The 24,040-nt window shown below is 42.5% G+C and overlaps 2 protein-coding genes across 7 annotated transcripts in view; one reads left to right on the top strand and one right to left on the bottom strand.

The window, feature by feature from the left end:
* Positions 1–19,338, top strand: part of LOC144691548 (putative G-protein coupled receptor 34) — a 59,159-nt gene extending 39,821 nt beyond the window's left edge. For both annotated transcript variants that reach the window (XM_078559733.1, XM_078559732.1), the window contains 2 exons: positions 8,569–8,647; positions 17,884–19,338. In XM_078559733.1, the coding sequence (XP_078415859.1) occupies positions 8,619–8,647; positions 17,884–18,859 (1,005 nt within the window). In that variant the 5' untranslated portion in view covers positions 8,569–8,618 and the 3' untranslated portion in view covers positions 18,860–19,338. The remainder of the gene's footprint in view (positions 1–8,568; positions 8,648–17,883) is intronic.
* The window catches only part of caska (calcium/calmodulin-dependent serine protein kinase a), a 515,992-nt gene that overhangs the window by 258,464 nt on the left and 233,488 nt on the right, over positions 1–24,040 (bottom strand). The window lies entirely within an intron of this gene.

Below are 24,040 nucleotides of genomic sequence, written 5' to 3'. Positions count from 1 at the left end.
GGCCATGCCTCATGGTGCGCACCTACCTTTTCACTGAAATCCCCTGTAGGAAAAGGTGTTCTGACTTAGGGATTCTGCTGATAGCAGCGTCAAGCTCCTCATGGAACTAATATTTTGCCTCTGTAGTGGAGCACAGCATTGGAGCATAGATACGTATGAAATTAACTGTCCTTGTTTGAGTTGAGAGGTGGATGGAGAGAATGTACTCCAAGCCATTTTGGGGGGTGCAGGGGGGTTTAATCATCAAGAGTAGTGAGTTCCTGACAATGAAGCCTACATCCTTATTCATGTGTTTCCTCTGAACTCATCCCTTGCCAGATGAACATGTAATGTTCTTCTTTCAGTGATCCTCTCTCGGCAAGTCTCGTCTCTCGTAGGGAAGCTATGTCAATGTTCAGCCTTTCAAGTTCCATGTCAATCACAGGATGCATGTTATCGAACTGCTGCAAGTCGTCTCTCAATCGTGCACACATGGTCCTGATGTTTCAGCTTGCCAATTGAAGAGTTGGCATCCCCTTTCTTTTGTTTGTTTGCATGGTGCAATGAATTCAGTCCACTTGTTGAGTACAGACTCCAAGCACCCATTGAAGCAGGTGGAACATGGCGGGTCAGCACCTTATGAGTTGGAGGCTACTCAATGAGGTGGGCGGTGGCTGGCCAGGGGGACACAATGGTTCCTCCCACCGTCGGAGACAGCCTGTAGCACCTGTTCTCTACGCCAATCGACATATCACTTCTAGCTGCTGCCTCCCGTGTTGTGTTAACACTCTGCAGCGAAACTGGAATGTCCTCTCCAGGGCGCAAGACTGAATCAAGTTTAAGGACACCCTGAACTGTCCAAACACCAGGGTGCTCCCTCCAGACCTCCTCGGTTGGGTCTAAAGGAACGTAAAGCACTATGTTTGGTTGCAGGAGTTGCTGGAAAAATGACATATTTAGACAGTCTGCCTTTGGGCACCACTCCAGAATTTTTGTCAGGGCATATTCCCTTAGCTCTCAACTCTCTCAAGATATCCACAAGGCAGCTGTGCTATTTATCCGTAACTGAGCATTTGGTTCACCAGCACCAGGGTGTATCCACATGGTGGTGGGCCTGCACACTGCACATCTTGGTACTAAACCTTCTCAGAGTTCCTCTGAAGCTTTAGCTAAAGTCAACAAGATTCATTTTATTAAGAATTGTTCTAATTTTACAGAACTTTAGTTTTGCTGAAAGAAAGAGACATGTTGTTGAAGCTTTTTGTCTTGCACTCATCAGGACAGATTTGCAAGAATACCAGTTCTCAAAGGGAACAACAATTTATACTGCATGAGGAGAGGGCAGTGACTCTTTGGCAAGTGGATTCTGATTGGTTGGGGCACTGCCACTGAGAATGCACCAGAGAACAGTTAAACTTCCAAGCTTCCAAATTCAAACCAGGCAGGTCAACTGATTGGTTAAGGAATTGCCATGGGGGATGAATCAGGGAATGGCTGTCCGCCAAGCTTTTGTTGAGTCGAAAAAAGTGCAATACGTGAACATGTTCTTCTGTTTGCAAAGGACAGGGCCCAGTGTGTGAATATGTGTAGCTTCTAGCACACGCAAGTCAGCCACACTGCAAGCCTGAGTGATAAATCTTAAATTAGTTGCCAGTGTAATTCTTAGCACAATCAGGATTGTTTAGCAAGTGTTGTCCAATCGTGGAATCACATCTGTTGTTGGACACTATGTTATGAGTTTTCTAAGCACTGGTTGGTTGATACGGTCAGTACTTTGCCTGTTACGAACAGCCAAAGGGACGTATTGTTTGATGTGATCCCCCAGTTGTTGGGATGTATGGCCTACATACCTGACATCACACCGGTACTGAAAAAAGATTGAAGCAGTTGGGGTTATGCCCATTGGAGCTTAGAAGAACGAAAGGTGATCTTATTGAAACATACAGGACCTTGAGTAAACTTAGTAGGGTGGATATGTGGGGGAGACTAGAACTAGGGGACAAGGTTTAAAAAATAGGTTTTTTTCCCTTTGAGGGTTGCTGGTCTGTGGAATTCTCTTCGCCAGAAAGCAGTGGAGGATGTGTCACTGAATTCATTCAAGGTCGGGCTGCATAAATTTTTAACAGACAAGGGAATTGAGAGTTGTGGGCGGTTTGGGGGGGGGGGGGGGGGGGGGGGGGGGAGGGCAGGGGGGCAAACAGGGAAATGAAATTGAAACCACAATTACGATCTCATCAAAAGGCAATACAGGTTCGAAGGGCTGGATGGCATACTCCTGCTCCAAAGACCTATGAAATTCATATACCACATTACTCATTTGTGTGGTAGGCAGAATATCTTTTTGGCTTGACAGCAGCATCCTGCTAGTGGAGAATGCCACTTGTATTGCGACTGCATAGCAGCAATATGAAATGGCTAGCTTCCCCTGTTGCTTAAATTTTTGAGACACCTTACAGGGTAGCCCTAAGGTAGACAGAGCACTTTTCCGGACCAAAAATGACGGCCTTAAACTCATTAATGACTTTTCTTTGCACGATATACAGTGGGCAATGATCTGATCAGGGTAGCCATTACCCCACAGGATAGCTTTGATGTGCCCTATTTCAGCATCAAGCTTGCATGGTGAGCAAATGGCACTGTCCCTATTTATGAGATTGCCGATAAAGCCAATCTTATAGCGCATGGAACTGTAAGAATCCCAATGCCTGTAATGACCAGTGAAAGTGGGCTTGTGGTAGACAGTAGTAGAGAACCCATTGGCAAATTTCTTATCTAACATGGGAGCTCATTTGACTGCTCCATTTCAAAGGTGAATTTGAGCACAGGACAGAGCCCATTAAAAGGCATGTAAGGAAATTCTTACATGCAGCTGCAGATTCAAATGTAGCAAATATATAATCTATGTGCTAGAAATATATAAAGGGTAGGTGGTTAGACGTCATTCCAACGAAAGAACGTTTCTTGTGGAAACCGACAAAGATGTTGGTGAGAGCTGGGCCTAGGTGTGATCCGAATGAGCATATGTACCCAACATTGCTATCGATATGCAAGTCCTACATGGTCTTCTCAAGGCGAAGAAATTCTTCACAGTGTATGTGGAAAACTTGCTCAGAACTGGTTGTTGCAACTCGCTCGACCATTTGGCCAATTCATGCTATACTGAACCAGTCATAGATAAGATAGCGCATTATGGAACTTAACTTACAGATATGTATCTCTGGGTTGACTTTGAGGCCTCGCAACATTACCAGACACTTCTGCTGCATGAGAAAATCGGCCAAGTTGTTAGATATCCCACAATATGTGCGCACTAGATCAGCTAGGCGCGCTTTCGAGGATGCTGGTTAGTGGTGGGATAGCTGGGAATACAGGAATTTGAACACAGAGTCCACTTGCCAACCAATCAGTACCCTCTTCTCATGCAATATAAGTTGTTGTTCCCTTTGAGAAATGGTATTCTTGTGAATCTGTCCTGATGAGTGCAAGGCAAAAAGTCTCTTTTTTTAGCAATACTCATCTTCTGATTTTCAAACTTGATGACTTTAAGTGGAAGCATTTCCTTTCACTAATTTGTGGTTGCATACACCATTTTGTAGCACTTATCTTGCTTGAATCATCTACACTTGCAGTGAAATCATTCCATCATGCCAAGTAACAGTTGTTTCTTCTAAAACAGTTATCAATTATAATCCTGACAAAAAAAATCATCAACCTGAAACATTAACCATTTCTCTCTCCACAGATGCTGTCTGACCTGCTACCTATTTGTCATTTTCTGTTTTTATTTCTGATTTCCAGCACCTGCAATATTTTGCTTTTGTATCATCTATACAGGTGTTTTCAAGAGTAACTGGCTTAAAAGTACTTTGATTCTAAGTAATGTGAGTTCCTTGCATCAGAGTAATGATGGATAGAAGTATAAAACTAAATTTCTTGAAAGCATGTTAGGATGTTGCTGGTCAACAGGAGTGAACTCCATATTCCCTGTCCTGGGTAATTGATGTTGGACAGGTTAACTGCAAACCAAGACACTACTTCTCTTAACTTTTGGCCAGAACCAGAAATTATTCCCATTTCTCAGCTATCATTTAAAGACTTTGTAGCTAGTCCATTCACTGCACCAATCCAATGTGCAGTTTGACACACTATGTGCTTTTTACACAGGTTCTATCACATTGGAAAGAAGCAATCAATTTAAAAGGTCACAATTAAGTCAATGGAAATAATGAGGCAGTTGGAATGCTTCTATATTAATGCATATTGAAAATACTCTTGTACATAGAGTTCTCAAAAGCAGAATTATTTTTAAAAATTGCAAATCACTTCTACTTTGAACTGAAAATGAAACTTGTTGAATTCCTATTCAAAAACACATTACTTTTGAAGGAACTGAAAATACCAAGGAAGTGGCTAAAATAGCAGAAGTACATTAACCCAGACAAACTAACATCCTGTATCTGTTGCATCAAAGGCCACAAGCTATTTTCCCCCATTGTGAGCTAAGGTGTTTCACTTGAACTGGCTGTTTATAAAAGTTCAAATTAATCCTGAAAACATTTACTGATGCTTATTTAATCATACAGAATTAATATATTTCAGAATAGCATAGTTTGTAAGACCAACATTGACTGTATTCGGAGACATGAGCACAGTACTACAGGTATGTTGACTTCTTTAAACTTAGCATATTCTCGTCTTCCGGCCCGAATTCAAAAATGTTTGCATAGCTATATTGGTGACATTTCACTATCAGTGAATAAATTAGTTACCACAGGGACAGAAACAACACAACAGCGTTATTGCTATGTGCTTAATTGCTCAATTAACTGACTGATAACAGATCTGGAAGACCCTTATTTCAGCCTATATTTGGTTTCAACCTGGGCTATGAAAAGTAACAGCATCGGACAGGGTTCATGCTCCTGATTACTCAAGCTTTTAAATGCGCAGAGGGAGGAACCTTGCTCTGCAGAAGTAGAAAAGACCATAAATAAGCAAACAGTATGTATCTAGAGGCATATAAAAATAAAGCAAGAAAGTGATGTTTAATTGGACCATTAAGTAACATTTTTTTTAATTCATTCATGGGATGTGGGCTTCGCTGGCTGGGCCAGCATTTATTGCCCATCCCTAGTTGTCCTTGAGAAGGTGGTGGTGAGCTGCCTTCTTGACCCATTGCAGTCCATGTGGTGTGGGTACACCCACAGTGCTATTAGGAAGGTAGTTCAGGGTTTTGACCCAGTGACAGTGCAGGAACAGCGATATGTTTCCAAGTCAGGATGGTAAGTGACTTGGAGGGGAACTACTAGGTGGTGGTGTGCCCAACTATCTTCTGCCCTTGTCCTTCTAGATGGTAGTGGTTGTGGGTTTGGAAGGTGTTGTCGAAGGAGCCTTGGTGAATTCCTGCAGTGCATCTTGTAGATGGTACACACGGCTGCCACTGTGCGTCGATGGTGGAGGGAGTGAACGTTTGTGGATGTGGTGCCAATTGAGAGGGCTGCTTTGTCCTGGATGGTGTCAAGCTTCGAGTGTTGTGGGAGCTGCACTCATGCAGGCAAGTGGGGAGTATTCCATCACACTCCTGACTTGTGCCTTGTAGATGGTGGACAGGCTTAGGGGAGTCAGGTGGTTGCACGATTCCTAGCCTCTGACCTGCTCTTGTAGCCACAGTATTTATATGGCTAGTCCAGTTCAGTTTCTGTTCAATGGTAACCCTCAGGATGTTGATAGTGGGGTATTCAGTGACGGTAATGCCACTAAACATCAAGGGGCGATGGTTGGATTCTCTCTTGTTGGAGATGGTCATTGCCTGACACTTGTGTGGTGCAAATGTTACTTGCCACTTTTCAACCCAACCCTGGATATTGCCCAGGTCTTGCTGCATTTGGACATAGGCTGCTTCAGTACCTGAGGAGTCACGAATGGTGATCATTGTGCAATCATCAGCGAACATCCCCACTTCTGACTTTATGTTGGAAGGAAGGTCATTGATGAAGCAGCTGAAGATGGTTGGGCTGAGGGCACTACCCTCTCGTGCAGTGATGTCCTGGAGCTGAGATGACTGACCTCCAACAACCACAACCATCTTCCTTCGTGCTAGGTATGACTCCAACCAGAGGAGAGTTTTTCCCCAGATTCCCATTGACTCCTGTTTTGCTATGGCTCCTTGATGCCACACTATGTCAAATGCTGCCTTGAGGTCAAAGGCAGTCACTTGCACTTCACCTCGGATGTTCAACTCTTTTGTCCATGTTTGAACCAAGGTTGTAATAAGGTCAGGAGCTGAGTGGCCCTGGCGGAACCCAAACTGGGTGTCAATGAGCAGGCTATTGATAAGCAAGTGCCGCTTGATAGCACTGTTGATGACCCCTTCCATTACTTTACTGATGATCGAGATTAGATTGATGGGGCGGTAATTGGCCAGGTTGGATTTGTCCTGCTTTTTGTGTACAGGGTGTACCTGGGCAATTTTCCACATAGCCGGGTAGATGTTAGTGTTGTAGCTATATTGGAACAGCTTGGCTAGGGGCGCGGAAAGTTCTGGAGTACAAGTCTTCAGTACTATTGCCAGAATATTTTCAGGGCCCAAAGCCTTTGCAATGTCCAGCGCCTTCAGCTGGTTCTTGATATCACGTGAAGTGAATCGAATTGGCTGAAGATTGGCACCCGTGATGCTGGGGACCTCTGGAGGAGGCCGAGATGGATCATCCAGTTGGCACATTTGTTTCAGCCTTATCTTTTGCACTGATGTGCTGGGCTCCTCCATTATTGAGGATGGGGTTGTTTGTGAAGCCTCCTCCTCCAGTGAGTTGTTTAATTGTCCACCACCATTCACGACTGGATATGGCATGACTGCAGAGCTTAGATCTGATCTGTTGGTTGTGGGATCGTTTAGCCCTGTCTATCACTTGTTGCTTATGCTATTTGGCACGCAAGTTGTCCTGTGTTATAGCTTCACCAGGTTGACACCTCATTTTGGGAATTCCATTATAAGACAGCTTTAATAACAATGGAAAAAGGTGCAACGTAATTCTCTAGAATGTTAGCAAGGAAGGGAGATTACCATTACGATGAGAGGCTTGAGAGTTCTTTTTAAACAAGAGCTGGTAAGGTTAATAGCTAATTGATAGATATCTTCAAGATTGAGGGGTGTTAGGATGTTTCCATTGGTCAAGAAAATGGAAGTAAGAGGGGACAAATTTATGGTCATAACAAGAGTGATAAGAATTAAGGGGGAAGTTAGAAAACATCCTCAAGACGGAATTTTCAACCACAAACCATTTTAGGAGCAAAGCCTATAAATTAGGCACTTGCTTAAAAAAGATAAATATTGAAGGATTTTTGGAGCATGAAGATTAGACCAGGTGGCGCAAGTGGATAAAAACACTTGGCTAAGTGATCTGCATTTTTAAAATTACATTATATGGTAATAGTTTATAAAATATTGCAGAAATAATTTTATGCAAGAAACAAGAATGGTCTTATTGCTGACTTTGAGGTAGATCCATTGCAGTATTTTAAAGAAAAAAAGCTGCTTACCATGTAGAGTTTTCATGTATATTTTTTGAATCCATATTTTTCCATAATTTTTCATCTTAATGAGGGAATGAATCCCTTGAGACTCTCCTGAATTCTTCTTAGTTTCACCTCACCACCCCCTTCTGCAAATGAGATATGGGGTAAGCAACCTGCTCTAAGGTCTCAACCAATGGCAATTTTTAGTCAACCAGCAGCATCTATGTTACAGCGAGCACTCCTGTTCTGATTCTAATAAATGGTCTCTACCCAGAACGTTAACCTGTCATTCCTTTTTAGATGGTGTTTGTTTTCAGCATTTTTGATTTTATTTTAGATTTCCAAAATGTGCAATTTTAAAAAAATTAAATTGAATCCTATGATTCCTTATACTTTCACTTTGATTTCAACTGCGTTAATAAGGACAGGTGCAAAATAAGGCCATGTGGTCTAATTCAGTCTAGATTTTGCTCAGGTTAACTTTAAAATTTCTTGAGTTTCAATATTGAGGTAAGTGCGGTGTAGATTACAAGTATGTGTCAACATGTATTTGAGTCGAGGAGGTATTGTTTTAAAGGAGTTAATTCTTAATATTTTGTGGCATTGTTACTGGTTGGGGAGAAAATGCTCCATTTGGAAGTGCTGGGAAAGATCCTTCTTCAGGAGGTGTAATGACTTGCTATAAGCATAAGATTTTGCTGCGGTAAAGTTGCTGACTTATTCCTTTAATACTCGTCCCATTTTGAGCTCTGAATCCATTTATGACAGTGGGAGTCCTCTGCACCAATCTGGAGGGAGAACATTATAATAACTATGGGTCCTTCTACAAACTTTCTTGACACTTTCTGAAATGTCTAAGGGTCAAAATCCTAGTGGTTTGTTTTCTTTTTGGCCCCACTCCATTCCCTCCACCATTGCTGTCCAATCATTCAGGTAACATGCTCCACCTTCTGCAATACTCACCCTCAATTCCTCCACATTGACGTCACCTCCCTTCTTAGTTTCAAAAATCTCAAGATCCTTCTTTTCCACTATGTATTGACCTCACCAACGCCCTCTTTTATCTCCTTTCAGCTTGGTGCCCACACACTACCTGCCACCCTATAAAATTGCTTTGAAACATCATGCTGAACATAATGAACGCTACAAAAACGTAAGTACTGCAGCCATCATGCAAGATCAGTTTAGAAGTCATCCATGCATGGACATGGGTTTCACAAGAAAACGAGATTCAAGTCAAAGTTCTCTTGAGCTTGAGAAATCGTAGGCAACTTGAGCTGTGCCTGTTGACAGGAACTTGGCAATGTACCTGTCAAGGTTAAAAAAACTATTGGGTGAATCCAGATCGAAACTTCAAACAGATAAAAGTGCTGAGAAATATATTCATCTTTGCTGCAGTTACATTCTCTACAAATAATGTGGGTAGGTTGCTCAATTTATTTGATTGATGCAAGGGTTTGTAATGGGAATAGAAACAATTCCTTCTGTAGAGGGGCAAAAGTGCGGGAGTAATATCACTGCCCCAACTCCAACTTGTGTTGGATAGCATTCCCAGATACTACAAAGGCCAATCATTCTGGAAATCCACTTTCATGCAATACACTGACTAAAACTCTTGCTGCTGGAGCCTTGGAATATGATAAACCATTCACTAAAACAATTAATCAGTCGCTGTTTTCGACTGGATAAACTCAATATTATGGCACTAAAAACATTAAATGATTTCAGTTACTGGACAGGCTTTGTCTTACTAAAACTGAACAGTAAAGTTCTGGTTCAATGAACAGTGTAGGAGGGCACAGCAGGAGCAGCACCAGACATACGAAAAACTGAGGTGTCAATCTGGTGAAGCTACAACACAGGACTATTTGCAGGCCAAACAGTGAAAGCAGCACACAACAGGCAGAGTTAAGTGATTCCACAACCAATACATCAGGTCTAAGCTTTGCAGTCCTGCCACTTCCAGTTGGGAATGGTGGTGGACAATTAAACAACTAACTGGAGCAGAAGTCTCCACAAATATACCCAACCTCAATGATGGGGGAGCCCAGCACATTAGTGCAAAAGGCAAGGCTGAAGTATTTGCAATCATCTTCAGCCAGAAGTGCTGAGTGGATGATCCATCTTGACCTCCTCCAGAGGTCTCCAGCATCGAGAAACGTCTGAAGGCACTGGATACTGCAATGGCTATTGGCCCTGACAACATTCTGGCAGTAGTACTGCTCCAGAACTAACCACACCCCTAGCCAGGCTGTTCCAGTACAGCTACAACATTGGCATCTACCCGGCAATGTGGAAAGTTGCCCAGATATGTCCTGTCCACAAAAGCAGGACAAATCTAACCCAACCAATTATTGCTCCATCAGTCTACTCTCGATCATCAAAGTGATGGAAGGTGCTATGGACTATGCTATCTAGTGGCACTTATCGGCAATAACCTGTTCATTGACTCGCAAGTTTGGGTTCTGCCAGGGTCACTCAATTCCTGACCGCATTACAACCTTGGTCCAAACATGGATAAATGAGCTGAACTGGTGAGGTGAAGTGAGGCGAGAGTGACTACCCCTTGACATCAAGGCAGCATTTGATGTGTGTGGCATTAAGGAGCCCTAGCAAAATGGGGTCAATGGGAATCAGGGGGAATCTCTCTACTGGTTGGAGTCATATCTAGCACAAAGGAACATGGTTGTGGTTGTTGGAGGTAATCATCTCAGTCCCAGGACATCGCTGCACGAGTTCCTCAAGGTAGTGTTCTAGGCCCAACAATCTTCAGCTGCTTCATCAATGACTATCCCTCTATCATAAGGTCAGGTCAGAAGTGGGGATGTTCAGTACCATTCGCGAGTCCTCAGACACGAAGTAGCCCTGGACAACATTCAGGCTTGAGTTGATAAGTGGTAAGTAACATTCGCACCACACAGGTGCTAAGCAATGACCATTTCCAACAAGAGAGAATCTAACCATCTCCCTTTGACATTCAATGGCATTACCATTGCTGAACCCCCCTCTAACATAATCCTGCGGGTTATCACTGACCAGAAATCATAAAAATACTGTGGCTACAAGTGCAGGTCAGAGGCTGGGTGCTCTGTGGCGAGTAACACAACTCCTGACTCCCCAAAGCCTAACTACCATCTACAAGGCACAAGTCAAGAATGTGATGAAATGCTCTCCACTTGCCAGGATCAGTGGCAACTCCAACAACACTCAAGGTACTTGACACCACCCAGGACAAAGCAGCCCGCTTGACTGGCACCCCACCCATCACCTTTAACATTTATTTCCTCCACCACTAACAGTGGCAGCAGCAGTGTGTACCATCTACAAGATGCACTGCAGCAACTCAAGGTTCCTTCGACAACATTTTCCAAGCCCACGACCTCTACCATCTAGAAGGACAAGGGCAGCAGATGCATAGGAACACCACCACCTGCAAGTTCCCTTCCAAGCCCCACACCATCCTGATTTGGAACTATATCGTCATTCCTTCATTGTCGCTGGGTCAAAATCCTGGAATTCCCTTCCTCATAGCACTGAGAGTCAACCTACACCAAATGGACCGCAGTGGTTCAAGGTGGTGGCTCACCGCCATCTCTCAGGGCAATTAATACTGGCCTAGCTAGTGACGCCCACACCCTGTGAAAGAATAAAAAAAAATCTAAAGTCAATAAAACACACTTTCCTGAAAGGGTAGTGGATGACAAAATCGTTCCTTTGTAAGTTCAGGAATAAATGAAGCTTGCATAATTTTAGGCACAAATTTCAAATTAGGAAATATGAAAAACTTATCCACTCAGCAAAGCAACCAAAGCATGCAGCTGACAAATCCCTCAAAGTGAGAAGATTCAGCAACGCGATTTTTCAGACTAAATGCTTAATTGCATTAGGAAATGAACGATAATGAATACAGTTAGTTACTTGAAGAGGTTTTAAATCTGTGATTTAAAGAGCTAGAGTAAAATTAACATTGTAGAAAGCGTGTGGCTGTGCATCAACATACTAAGCTAGAGTAGTAGGAAGCCTTGCAGTACCCACCTAGCAATCTTCCAAACTAGCTATGCAGTTGAGGTTTTAGGAAATGGTGGTATGTAGATTATTCTAGTAAAAAATAAAACACACAGGCATGTGAGAAAATTATGATTTTCCTTATCTTATGCAGAGGGCACATTTATTCAACTGCCACAGAGCATCCCATGCACTAGATCCGTTAAAAATGCTGATCATGGGCCACAAGCTAGCAACCTTGACTTTGGCAATTCAGTTCTATTTGCATTTAATTCTTATTCATTGGTTTGTACTTAATTTTATTGTCCTTAGCACAATTGCCTTGTAAAGGTTGGTAAATATGAAAACAAAATACCAAGGTGGTTAGTATCAGCAAGCTGACGTAAATTTGGGTCCCCATTAATTTTCATTTAAGTTCTATAAGTGGCCGCTGATACTCCATGTTATGTACCTATGTGAGCCATGAAGGCCAAAAGCTTGGACACCCTTATACTAAATCAGTAACTAGTGCCCTTTCATCCATATAGACAGATGCAGATATTGTCTTCCGCCTTAACCAGATTTGCATTCTCCAGTTAAAAATTTCCAGCTTTGTTCCAGTAACAAAAAGGTTTCCTCAATATGCATCAAAAAGAATCATGGGAGCATAGAATGGTTACAGCACAGGAGGCTATTCAGCCAATAAGGCCTTAAGACATAGGAGCAGAAGTAGGCCATTCGGTCCATTGAGTCTGCTCTGCCATTCAATGAGATCATGACTGATCTGATAATCCTCAACTCCACTTTCCTGTCTTTTCCCCATAATCCTCAATTCCCTTACTGATTAAAAATCTGTCTATCTCTGCCTTGAATATACTTAACGACCCAACCCCCATAGCTCTCTGCGGTAAGGAATTCCACAGATTGACTACCCTTTGAGAGAAGAAATTCCTGCTCATCTCCGGTATAAATGGGCAACCCCTTACTCTGAGACTATGCCCTCTGGTCCTAGACTCTCCAACAAGGGGAAACAACCTCTCAACATCTACCCTGTCAAGCCCCCTAAGAATCTTATATGTTTCAATAAGGTCGCCTCTCATTCTTCTAAACTCCAATGAGTACAGGCCCAACCGATTCAACCTCTCCTCACAAGAAAATCCTTTCATACCCGGAATCAACCTAGTGAACCTTCTCTGGACTGCCTCCAATGCCACTATATCTTTCCTTAGATAAGGGGACAAAATTTTTCAGTATTCTAGGTATGGTCTAACTAGTGCCTTGTATAGTTTTAGCATGACTTCCCTATTTTTATAATCCATTCCCTTTGAAATAAAGGCCAACATTCTATTTGCCTTCCCTATTACCTGCTGAACTTGTATGTTAGCTTTTTGGGATTCATGCACAAGGATGCCCAAATCCCTCTGTGCTGCAGCCTTCTGCCGTCTTTCTCCATTTAAATAACATTCAGCTCCTCTATTCTTCCTGCTAAAGTGCATAACCTCACATTTTCCCACATTATATTCCATCTGCCACTTTTTTGCCCACTCACTTAACCTGTCTATATCCCTCTGTAGACTGTGTCAGCCTCGCCACTTGCCTTCCCACCTATTTTTGTGTCATCCGCAAATTTGGCGACAGTACATATACTTCCCTCATCTAAGGCATTAATATGTATATATTGCAAATAATTGTGGTCCCAGTGCTTTTTAAAACTTTCCCAATCCTCTGGCTTACCACTAATCTTTGGCACATTGTATGTCTTTTCTTTTAATTTGATACTATCCTTAACTTCCTTGGTTAACCATGGTTGGTTTATCACCTTCCTTGGATCCTCCTGCTTCTTCACTGGGTAATATCTTTGTTGTGAGTCATGAACTATTTTCTTAAACGTCTGCTGTTGTTCATCAATCGTTTTTTCTGCTAAAATCCTATCTCAGTCCACTCTGCCCTCATTTCTTTGTAATTACCCTTGTTTAAGTTTAGTACAGTTGTCTTTGACCCAAGTTTCTCACTCTCAAACTGAATGCTAAATTCTACCATATTACGGTAAATTTTTCCTAGGGTATCTTTTACTCTGAGGTCATTGATTAAATCTGCCTCATTACACATTACCAGAGCCAAAATAGCCTGATCCCTGGTTGGATCCACAACATATTGTTCTAGGAAACTGCCCCGAATACACTACGAATTCCTGCTTGTGGCTACCTCTGCCAATTTGATTATCCCAATCTACATGAAGATTAAAGTCACCCATGATTAATGTGCTGCCTTTTTTACATGCCCTAATATCTCCTGATTTATTAGCTGTCCTACAGAATAGCTCCTGTTTGGGGGCCTACGGACTACTCCCACCAGTGTCTTCTTCCCTTTGTTATTTATTACCTCCACCCATATGGATTCTACATTTTCTGATCCAAAATCCTTTCTTGTGATCATATTTATTCCATCTCGTACTAACAAAGTTACCCCACCACCCTTTCCTTCCTGCTTGTCCTTTCGAAAAGTCACATACCTCTGAATATTTAGTTCCCAGCTCTGATCTCCTTGTAACCTTGCCTCCGTAATGTTTACAAGATCATACCCATTAACCTCTCTTGGTGCCATTAATTCATTTATTTTGTTCTGAATGCTACGTGCATTTAAGTAAAGAGCCATTAACTTTGCCTTTTTACCATTTTTTCCCCCTTTGACCCTATTTGCTGTTTTTTTATGTTTGTACACTCTGTCTCTTCCTGTCACACTTTGGGTATCATTACCTAAATAGCTGCCATGCACAGCTGCCAAATCCTTTTGCTTTGTAAGCCTACATAACCCCTTTCCAGAACCCACCCCCGCCCCTCCAATTAGTTTAAAGCCCTCTCTACAGCCCTAGTTATTTGGTTCGCCAGGACACTGGTCCAGCTGGGTTCAAGTGAAGCCCATCCCACTGGAACAGCTCCCTTCTGCCCCAGTACCCCATGAACTGAAACTCATTCCTCCCACAACAGTCTTTGAGCCACGCATTTAATTCCTTGACTTTATTTACCCTATGCCAGTTTGCCCATGGCTCAGGTAGTAATCCTGAGATTATTACCTTGAGGCTCTGCTTTTTAATTTAGCTCCTAACTGTTCAAATTCTTTCAGCAGGACCTCCTTTCTAATCCTATCAATGTCATTGGTACCAGCGTGGATGGTGGCAACTGGATCCCTCCCTTCCCACTCCAAGTTCCTCTCCAGCCCTGAGGAGGTGTCCTTAACCCTGGCACCGGGCAGGCAACACAGCCTTCGGGACTCACGCTCACGGCTGCAGAGAACAGTATCTATCCCCCTAATTATACTGTCCCCTACCACTACTACGTTCCTATTTTCTCCCCCACCTTCAATGGCTCCATGTACCACAGTGCCGATCAGTTCGCTCATTCTCCCTGCTGTCCCCGCTCTTGTCCACACAGCTTACAAGAACCTTGAACCCTACCCCCTTGGCCCACACCTGCTTCACTTGCAATCACACCCTCCTGTCCCTGTTCACAGGCCAAATTTGAATGACCTAATCTGAGGGGTGTGACTATCCCCTGGAACAGTGTCCAGGTAACTTTCCCCCTCCCTGATGTGGCGCAATGTCTGCAGTTCAAACTCCAGCTCCTTAACTCAGATCCGAAGTTCCCTGAGCTGCAAACACCTGGTACAGATGTGTTCGCTCTGTATCACCTTGATGTCCAGTAGCTCCCACATGTTGCAGCAGCAACACATCACCCGTCCTGCCATCGCTATCGTATTTTATTCAAATTATTAATTATTCTAGTATCCCCGCTCTTTACACTTTATAATTATTTTTTATGCACACCAGTATCGATCTTATACTTAACAATCTATAAGAGAAAAAAAGACTAGAGACCCAAACACAAACTAAAGACCTTAGTTTTACTTTAAAGACTAGAAATTCTCACCAATCCTACTCACCAACAGCTGCTCTCTGTGCTCTTTTCTCTCTCACGCTCTTTAATGATGTCTCACTCTTCTTGCACACGCTCACTGTTAAAGGCCATTCTCCTCTCACTCTCTGTTAAAGACCCCGCTGCTTCTCTCTCACTCTCTCGCTGTAAATGGCCTCGCTGCTTTTCTCAAGTGCTCTGGCTGTAAATGGCCCCGCTGCTTTTCTCAAGCACTTGTTTGTGTCAGTTCTCTGCAACGGCAACTTGGCTAGCCCCACTCCACTGTCCTTTCCAAGTAGCCCTGCAATTTTTTCCCCCCCAGATGATTATAAAATTCCCTTTCAACAGCCACGATTGAATCTGCCTCCACCACACACTCAGGCAGTGAATTCCGGATCCTAACCACGTGCTGTTTAATAGGGTTTTTTCTTAAGTAGCCTTTGGTTCATTTGCCATTTACCTTAAATCGATGTCCTCTGGTTCTCAACCATTTCACCAATGGGAACAGTTTCTCCATCTACTTGTCCAGGCCCCTCATAATTTTGAACAGCTATATCTAATCTAATCTTCTCTCAACCTTCTTTTCTCTAAGAAGAACAGTCCCAACTTCTCCAATCTATCCACATAACTGAATTCCCTCATCTCGCCATTCTCGCAAATCTTTTCTGCACCCATGCTAACGAATCCACCCCTTCCTAAAATGTGGTGCCCAGAAGTGGACACAATATTCCAACTTAGGCTGAACAAATGTTTTAGAAATGTTCACCATAACTTCCTTGCTTTTGTACTCCATGCCATTATTTATAACATTTTATTAATTACTTTCTCAACCTGTCCTGCTTTGTACACATACATCTCCAGGTCCTTCTGCTCCTGCACCCCCTTTCAGAATTGAATTGTTTATTTTTTTATTGCCGCTCATCATTCTTCCTACCAAAATGCATCACTTCACAGTTCTCTGCATTAAATTCAATCTGCCCAGTGTCTAACCATTTCACCAGCCTGTCTATATCCTCCTCACAGCTCACAATATGTCCAAGTTTTGCATCATTTGCAAATTTTGAAATTATGTCCTATACGCCCAAGTCTAGGTCATTATTATAGATCAAGAAAATTGGTGGTCCTAGTACCAATCCCTGGAGAACACGGTTGTACACCTTCCTGCAGCCCAAGAAATTCTCTGTTCCCTGTCACTCAGCTAACTTCATATCCATGCAGCACCATTCCTTTTATTCCTTAGGCTTTAACTTTGCTCACATGCCTGTTAAGTGACACTTTATAAATACTTTTTGGAAGTCCATGTATATCACGTCATTACCCTCATCAAAAAACTTAACCAAATGAGATAAACACGATTTACCTTTAACAAACTCATGCTGGCTTTCCTCGATTATTCCACAAAAGCCTTTTATAGTTGACGCATTAATGGAATAGCAAAGTACAACAATGGTAGTAATAGTCCAGAATGGTCAGGTTAAGATTTCCTGTTCTTAGTAGAGCAGCAGTAGCACTCGGCCAGAATGAAACTAGTCTGTCATCTGCATGACACAAAAATAACTTCTCAATGCAAACAGCTGTTTAATCGTGTTCGTAACAAAATTTCTGTCTCCCTTACTGCCACATCAGGAGTAGGTTATCCCAGGCATTAAATTACTCAAGCCCTGATCAGCTGTCACCTCTTCCTTCTGCTCTTTGAAGATCGTATTCCCAGTTTTCTGAGTTCCCCCAGTTATGGTGACCCAACCTATACTATATTAATGTTGCAACAATTGCAGGAAGTGATGCACTGCAATATTTGCAAATTATACTGAATTTTAATCACATCTTTTGATTAAAGCTAGACATAAAACTTAATTTCTCTGGAGGTATATGTAAAATCAATCAATGTTTTCTAAAACTGAGCAGTTTGCAACCATTTCTCAACAATCAAATAGACCAGATAGTACTGTGTTTACAATATAAAGGTGGGGGCACTATATAGAGTGTCACACTTCATTTAGTGAGAAAAATTTACTTGCTAATAAAGTGCGCAACACATATATGAGTTGTTACTGAACAGAAAGAGGCAGCAATGTACAACAGGATTTGTTAATGAAAAAAAACACAAAGAACAACATTGACAACAAAAGTGTATTACAAAGCTTTTCCTCTTAATGGCATGAAACAATGAGTGGGGAAAAATACTTTCAAATTTTCTTCTCCAGAATAGTTCATTTATTGTTACATGAAGCGGACCAGTAAGATTTAAAATAAAGAAAAATTTTACTTTGTAAAGAGAGAAAATTCCTTAATGGCAACTAAGAACTGAATGGTCTTGTGGATAATAAAAATCAGGACAATTTGGCGGAGAATGAGATTTAAATTCAACTTTTTCTACATAAGTAGTTTCTCACCTTTGATGCAATGCTGTACAGAAGCTTTGAGATGGCATACAATAGGACCTGCTCAATATAAACTAAATCAATAATTATGCTTCTTGTTTTTATTTCCACAGGTTAATGGAGGGTCAATGTACTCTTATTGCTGACAGCATTCAGAGACATATAGTGGGAGGCCTATACACAATAATATTTTTGATAGGAGTCATTAGTAATGTCGCAACAATATGGGCCTTCAAACAAGTTGATAAATCTGCAACCTTCATCTACATGAAAAATTTGACTGCTTCTGATTTACTCCTCTCCTGCAGTCTTCTCTTTCGAGCCATATATTACTTAAAGAGTGATTCGTGGGGCCATAAAGATTTTGCATGCATTTTAACAACATTTGTAACAATTTCAGTTTTCTATGTCAATATGTACTGCAGCATACTTTTCTTGTTGTGGACTAGCATCAGCAGATATGCAATAGTAGCAAGACCCAGATTTGTCCTTCTGTGCTATTTTATCAAACCTAAAGTGATCATACTTGTATGTGTTTTTACTTGGATTGTACCAGCAATGTGTATTTTACCTTTACTACTATCGTACTTTGCAGTCAGTTCAATGGTAACTGCAGAATCTTGCTATGATCTGATCATTAACAAGACAGGAAAATTCTTTAAGAATCCTCACATTCTTGGTGCAGCCTTCTTTTTTCTAACATTACTACTCTTGATTGTTTTTTACATGATGTTGGCTTACCATCTTCATCAAATCAAGAAGAACAGTATGGTAGCCAAAAGTCAGGCCAGTAACTTAAAAGTCCACAGAAAAATTTTTGCATCCATCATTTTATTCATTGTCTGCTTTGTGCCATATCATGTTCAACGAGTTATAATTGTTGCATCTGAGGATGTAAACTGCCAATGGCAGGAGAAACTGAACAACGTGAAGAGTGGTGTGATTCTACTTGCTGCTCTAAGTTGCTGCATTCATCCACTACTACATTTATGCTTTCTTTCAAAGTCTTGCAAATCAAAGTGTGCTCAGAGGAATACCAATACCAATGGACAAACACGACTTCAGAAGACAAAACTAGGCTGTGAATAAAACTCAACTTTCTATTGAACCATGTGTGATTTTTTCCCCCCCCCTCCCCCAGAGTTGTGAAGTAATTAAATTCTACTTAACTATCTAATTCCATTTGAAAACTAGAAGTAAAAATGGAGGTTTTGAAAAAATAATAGGCTACAAGGCAATACTTTTGAAGTTGTGCTAACTGCTTTGGTTTTCACCAATATGCAAATACAATGTTCAAACTTAAGTAACTGTAGAATGCCAGTAGCATTATGACCATCAGCATTCTAATTCCATGTCACCATTATACCATCTTAACTAGAATTAATCAACAACATTGCAGGGGTGTGAGGGGATTTGTGAAAATGAAGAAGCTGTTGAAATGTGACAATGAATAATCTGAATAGGCGTGCTGAATGCATGTACTGCTGCCGTAAATTATCAACATAGTTAAAACGTTTATAATATATGCTATGATTATGTCAACCATAGAAACCTCTGTGGATTGTTTTCACCAATTTGTTTCCGAGCACCACTTGGAGAGAGCTCGGAGGGCAACAAGGGCACAGAATATACTCTGGGTGGATGACTTCAATGTCCATCACAAAGAGTGGCTTGATACCACTGACTGAGCTGACCAAGTCTTAATGGACATAGCTGCTAAACTGGCCTGCACCAGGTAGTGAGAACACCATGATGGGAATCTTGTGTAATGTAATGCCAAATTTGAACTATTAATGTGCAAAACAGTTCAACTTCTTTCAATATAGTACTCGGAGGTGCTTCACTACATTTACAGGTTATATTTACAATATACAATTCATGTCAAACATTCTCTGGTGCATACAGCCTCAGCATTTGGCACAGGTTCCAGCGCCTTTGTGTACAATAGTTTGTGGCCTTTCCCCACTGAGCCTTTGCGACAGTTGCCCCAGGTTTCAGTGCGCCTTTTAGCATGTAGCCCTGAATTCTGGCATGTGGCAGTCTGCAAAACGCTGTTGTAGACCACTCTTTGCACTGGAAGACCAAGAAGTTTCATTCAGACCAAAGAGCATCTTTCACCAAGTTTTCTAGCAGCAGTTAATGTTTATTTTGGTGAGGGTTTCTGGGAACAGAACATAAGAGTACATACCCTGTGTTATGGTGCTGCTTGGGATGAACCTTGACAAAACCACTGCATCTCTTTCCAGACCTTCTTTGTAAAGACACATTCCAGAAGGAGGTGGGTGAAGGTCTCTTACCCACCAAAGCCACCTTGAGAACAGTGTACAGTGACTCTGAGACTGCGTTTGCATGAAGGATCTACTGGGGAGGGCCCTTCTCACCAGCTAACTGTGTCTTGGTGCTTGTTTGACAGTTTTGGCAACAGGGCATTCTGACAATTGATTTTAACAGCCTGCTGTTACCAGCCTCATTGAGACTGATAACTTGAAAAACAAAATTCAAGCTTTCAGTTCATAGCTGAAAAGGATGACACAAGAAGATTTCACGTTTTAAGATGTTTACTGTGACAAATAACTAAAAACACCATTAACTAAATGCTATTTTTGTAGGCAACTTATACTTTAAACTACAGCAAGAAATGTTCCTCTTTTATACTCATCTCCCACACCACAGAATTACAGTCCTCAGAGCAAACAGTCCACAGTCACTTCCAGCTTCCAATGGATTAACATTTTCTCATTTCATTAACTAGTAACTTCGAGTGACCGCCTCCAGGTGCTTCCCTCAGTTTTAGGAGTTTCCCAAATCCACTACCAGCTGTAAATCTTAATCCAATGATTCTTCTCCCCTCTCTGCCATACCAGGACAAATTTCCTGGATTTCTTAGAAGGCTATGGAATGCATCTCTTCAACTAGAGACCATCTCCCTCCTACATCTGACTTCAGTTGCTTGCAAAGAACCTGTAGCCTCTTCTCTCTGCTAACCACACCAACTGCTGTTCTTTTCCTCTCTCTCTTTTCTCTTGTGCCAAAAAGCTTGGAGCCAGCAAGTTATTTACTACTAGCACAGCTGCCCTTACCTTTTGTTCCCAGGTGTGAGAACTTTGCACCTTGCTTGACTTAACCAGGCTTGTTGTCAGGCAGGATTCGGAATAGTCATATGACCCCTTCATTTTAACCTAAATTTAAAGACACAGTCCAAAACATAATCTTAATAACCTCATAATTGTAACACTGCTCAGGGAACCATCAGACAGGATCCATCATCTACCTTTCCGCAGGGCCTTGAGGATGTTATGTGTGGATAACCGATAACTTGTGGTCCAAGGTATTTCTCTACACAAACTTTTCCAGGAGGGACTGGTGGTACAGTACGGGCCTGCAGAAGGGAATGTACTCAGCAAAATGGCCAGACACATCCTTCACAAAACCGGGGGCAGATAGAATCTCAGCACGTAGTGACATTTTGTGCTTGTGTACAAAGGTTCAATGCATAGCTTGATGTAGTCGCATACAAAGGTGACTATCATCCCCCCCACCTTTATCTAGAGATTCCCTGCAAAAACAGTCCATTTTCAATCTCCAGATAAAGCGGATGGTGACCACCAAGGTGCAATACAGAGCTGTATTATGTACAGCAACATCGAGAGCACTTTGCACCTGATGACCAGGTTATTATCCACAATAGAGAGGGAGTGCGACTCTAACATGCCCAGTTTCTGACAGACCCTGGCTATACACTCCTACCATTTTTTTCCCTATGCCCTGGCCCCTCTTAACAGTATCCTCAGCACCCTCAGGTAGTCTGACCCGATAGTGAAGGAGACAAAGAGTCAGACAGCCCAGCTCGCAAATAGCATGGGCCTTGCTCTTGCCACATTTTACTTTGATTTTTGAGGCGAGTTTGAATTGGTCGCAGATGCTCATTGGGTTGTGAACTGACAGCAGATTCAAGCAGAAGACGGCAGAGTCATCCATGTACAGGGAGGGCTTGACCTGAGCATCTCTTATGCCCAAATCCTTCTTGAGGGTCTCAGCAAAATGTTCGATACAGCACACAAATGAATCAGAGGAGTGGGAAAACCTTATCTGACTCCAGATTTGATCAGAAAGCTCTCTCGTGATTGAGATTGCACGCCTGATATTTGCGTAGAGCAATTAGATCCAATTGCTGATTCCCTCCTCACTCAAACCCATTTGGAGTATGTCTATCATGTAGGTGTGCAATTCTCTGGCAAAAGTCTCTTCCTGATGCAAGCTGATGAGGCAGGTTTTCACTCCTCTGTCTTGTACGGAGGCAATCATGTTCTTGGGTAGCGAGCAACTATTAGAGATCTTCCTGGCGGGTATAGTGTAAGTCTGATGAGGGTGAATCACCGACTCCAAGGCAGACTTGACCCAATTGTTGATGACCTTGGACAAAATTTTGTAGTCCATGTTTAAGCAGTGAATGGACTGCCAGTTTGAGACTTCCTTTCCCTCCCTGCCCTTGTTGCAGATGATGCCTTTCTGACATGTTGCCGGCAGCAGGTCTGGGCTGATCCAGTCCCACAGAGTCAAATACAAACCATTGCTTCTGGGAGTTTTACTTGTCTTGAAGGACCTGAAGCCTTTGCCAGTTCATCCAGAGTTAGCGATTTGTCCAGGTTCCCTCACTTGCTGTCATCCAGGGCCTCCTTGATAGACAACAGGAAGGGCTGGGAGGCCGGGCTACCTGTAGGCTGCACGTTGTACAGCCCAGTGCAAAAAGATTTCCCAATCCTTTTATGTCAGGCTGCGATTCAGGTTACTGATCTCAGAGCTTCCTCTGAGCACCTTTTGGAAGAGAAAATGCAAGCACATCTCACCCTGCTCCATGGAGCAGTCTCTGGATCGAAGGCGGCTTAGGGGGCCTCTGAGGCAAACAGCGAGGCTGCTGGCTCTTCACCAGGGTCAGATCCTCCCTGACATTGACCTCCATCGACAGCAGAAGCAGATTCTACATGCTTTTCGCAGTTGGGATATTTTCCTTAGTCTCTCACTCACCTTTGAGGAAGAACCTTGTTTGCTTCTCACCAAGTATTCCAGGGGCTCAAGGAGGTGTTTCATGGTTCACCATTTGTAATCTATTTTGAGTTCCTCTGTTTTCTGGGGACAACAGTTTCTCATTCAGCTTCCATGTTTCTTTGTCAATCTTCAGGTCTTACTGTAGGTGAGAGTGGGCCAGTAGGAAGAAGTGGTCAGAGAAAAACACCAGCTTGATGTTGGTGGATCTGACTGTGACACAAACAGGAAATCTGTCCTGGGACAGACAGTCCTGTCTGGCATCTTTTACCAATTCCATCCTTCAGGAGGCTGGATATAGCAGCCAGTTTTCTGTGGGTCTGGTGAATCACCCAGCTGTATTAATGATGCAGTTGAAGTCACTGCCCAAAATGATTGGCCTGGGCGTTACCAGCAGCAGTGAGAGCTACTGGAAGACAGCCAGGTGCTCATTCTTTAGTGTCAGGGTGTACGCATTGATCAATCGGAGCGGAATGTTTTTATAATGTTTTATATAATACATTTGCTAAAAGGGGGTGGCCGCCTAACACCACCTCATCTTTGGAGACAGTAAGGTTGCCTCCCTGCAGTAGAATAACCAGGCCGAAAGAACGGCAACTGTTTCCTCTTGACCAGATTGATGGCTCATCGGGCCATCAGCACATCTATTACTGGTGGGTACTGAGAAGTGGTAGCCCGCACTCCTGCACTACTGCTGTGCTGAACGGGACAGATTGAGAACAGATCTGGCAAGCTCAAAGCCGGACATCCATGAAGCACTGGGAGCCATCAAAAGCAGCAGAATTTAATCCAGCTGAATCTGCAACCTCATGTTCCAGCATATCCCTCACTTCCATTACTGTTAAGCTAGACAACCAACTTTGGTTTAATGAGAAATTGAGAAGAGCGTGGCAGAAACAGCGCCAGTCACACACACCTAAAAATAAGGTGCAAATCAGGTGAAGCTACAACACACAATGACATGCAAACTTATGAGGGTGCATGTTATGGCAGAATTCAGCAATCCCATAACCAACAGATCAGGTCAAAGCTCATCAGTCCTGCTGCATCCAATCACACATGGGCAAGTAAGAAACTGATGGGGCGAGGTGGTGTTTTTCACAAATATCCCAATCCTCCACGATGGCACAGCCTAGCATTTAAGCGCAAAATAACAAGGCTTATGCGTTTTTAACATCTTCAATCAGAAGTGCAGAATGGACAACCATTCATGACTTCCTCCCGAGG

This window comes from Cetorhinus maximus, chromosome 16 (genome assembly GCF_964194155.1).
Source record: "Cetorhinus maximus chromosome 16, sCetMax3.hap1.1, whole genome shotgun sequence".
NCBI classification, from domain to species: domain Eukaryota; kingdom Metazoa; phylum Chordata; class Chondrichthyes; order Lamniformes; family Cetorhinidae; genus Cetorhinus; species Cetorhinus maximus.
This window is presented reverse-complemented; position numbering and strand designations above follow the sequence as displayed.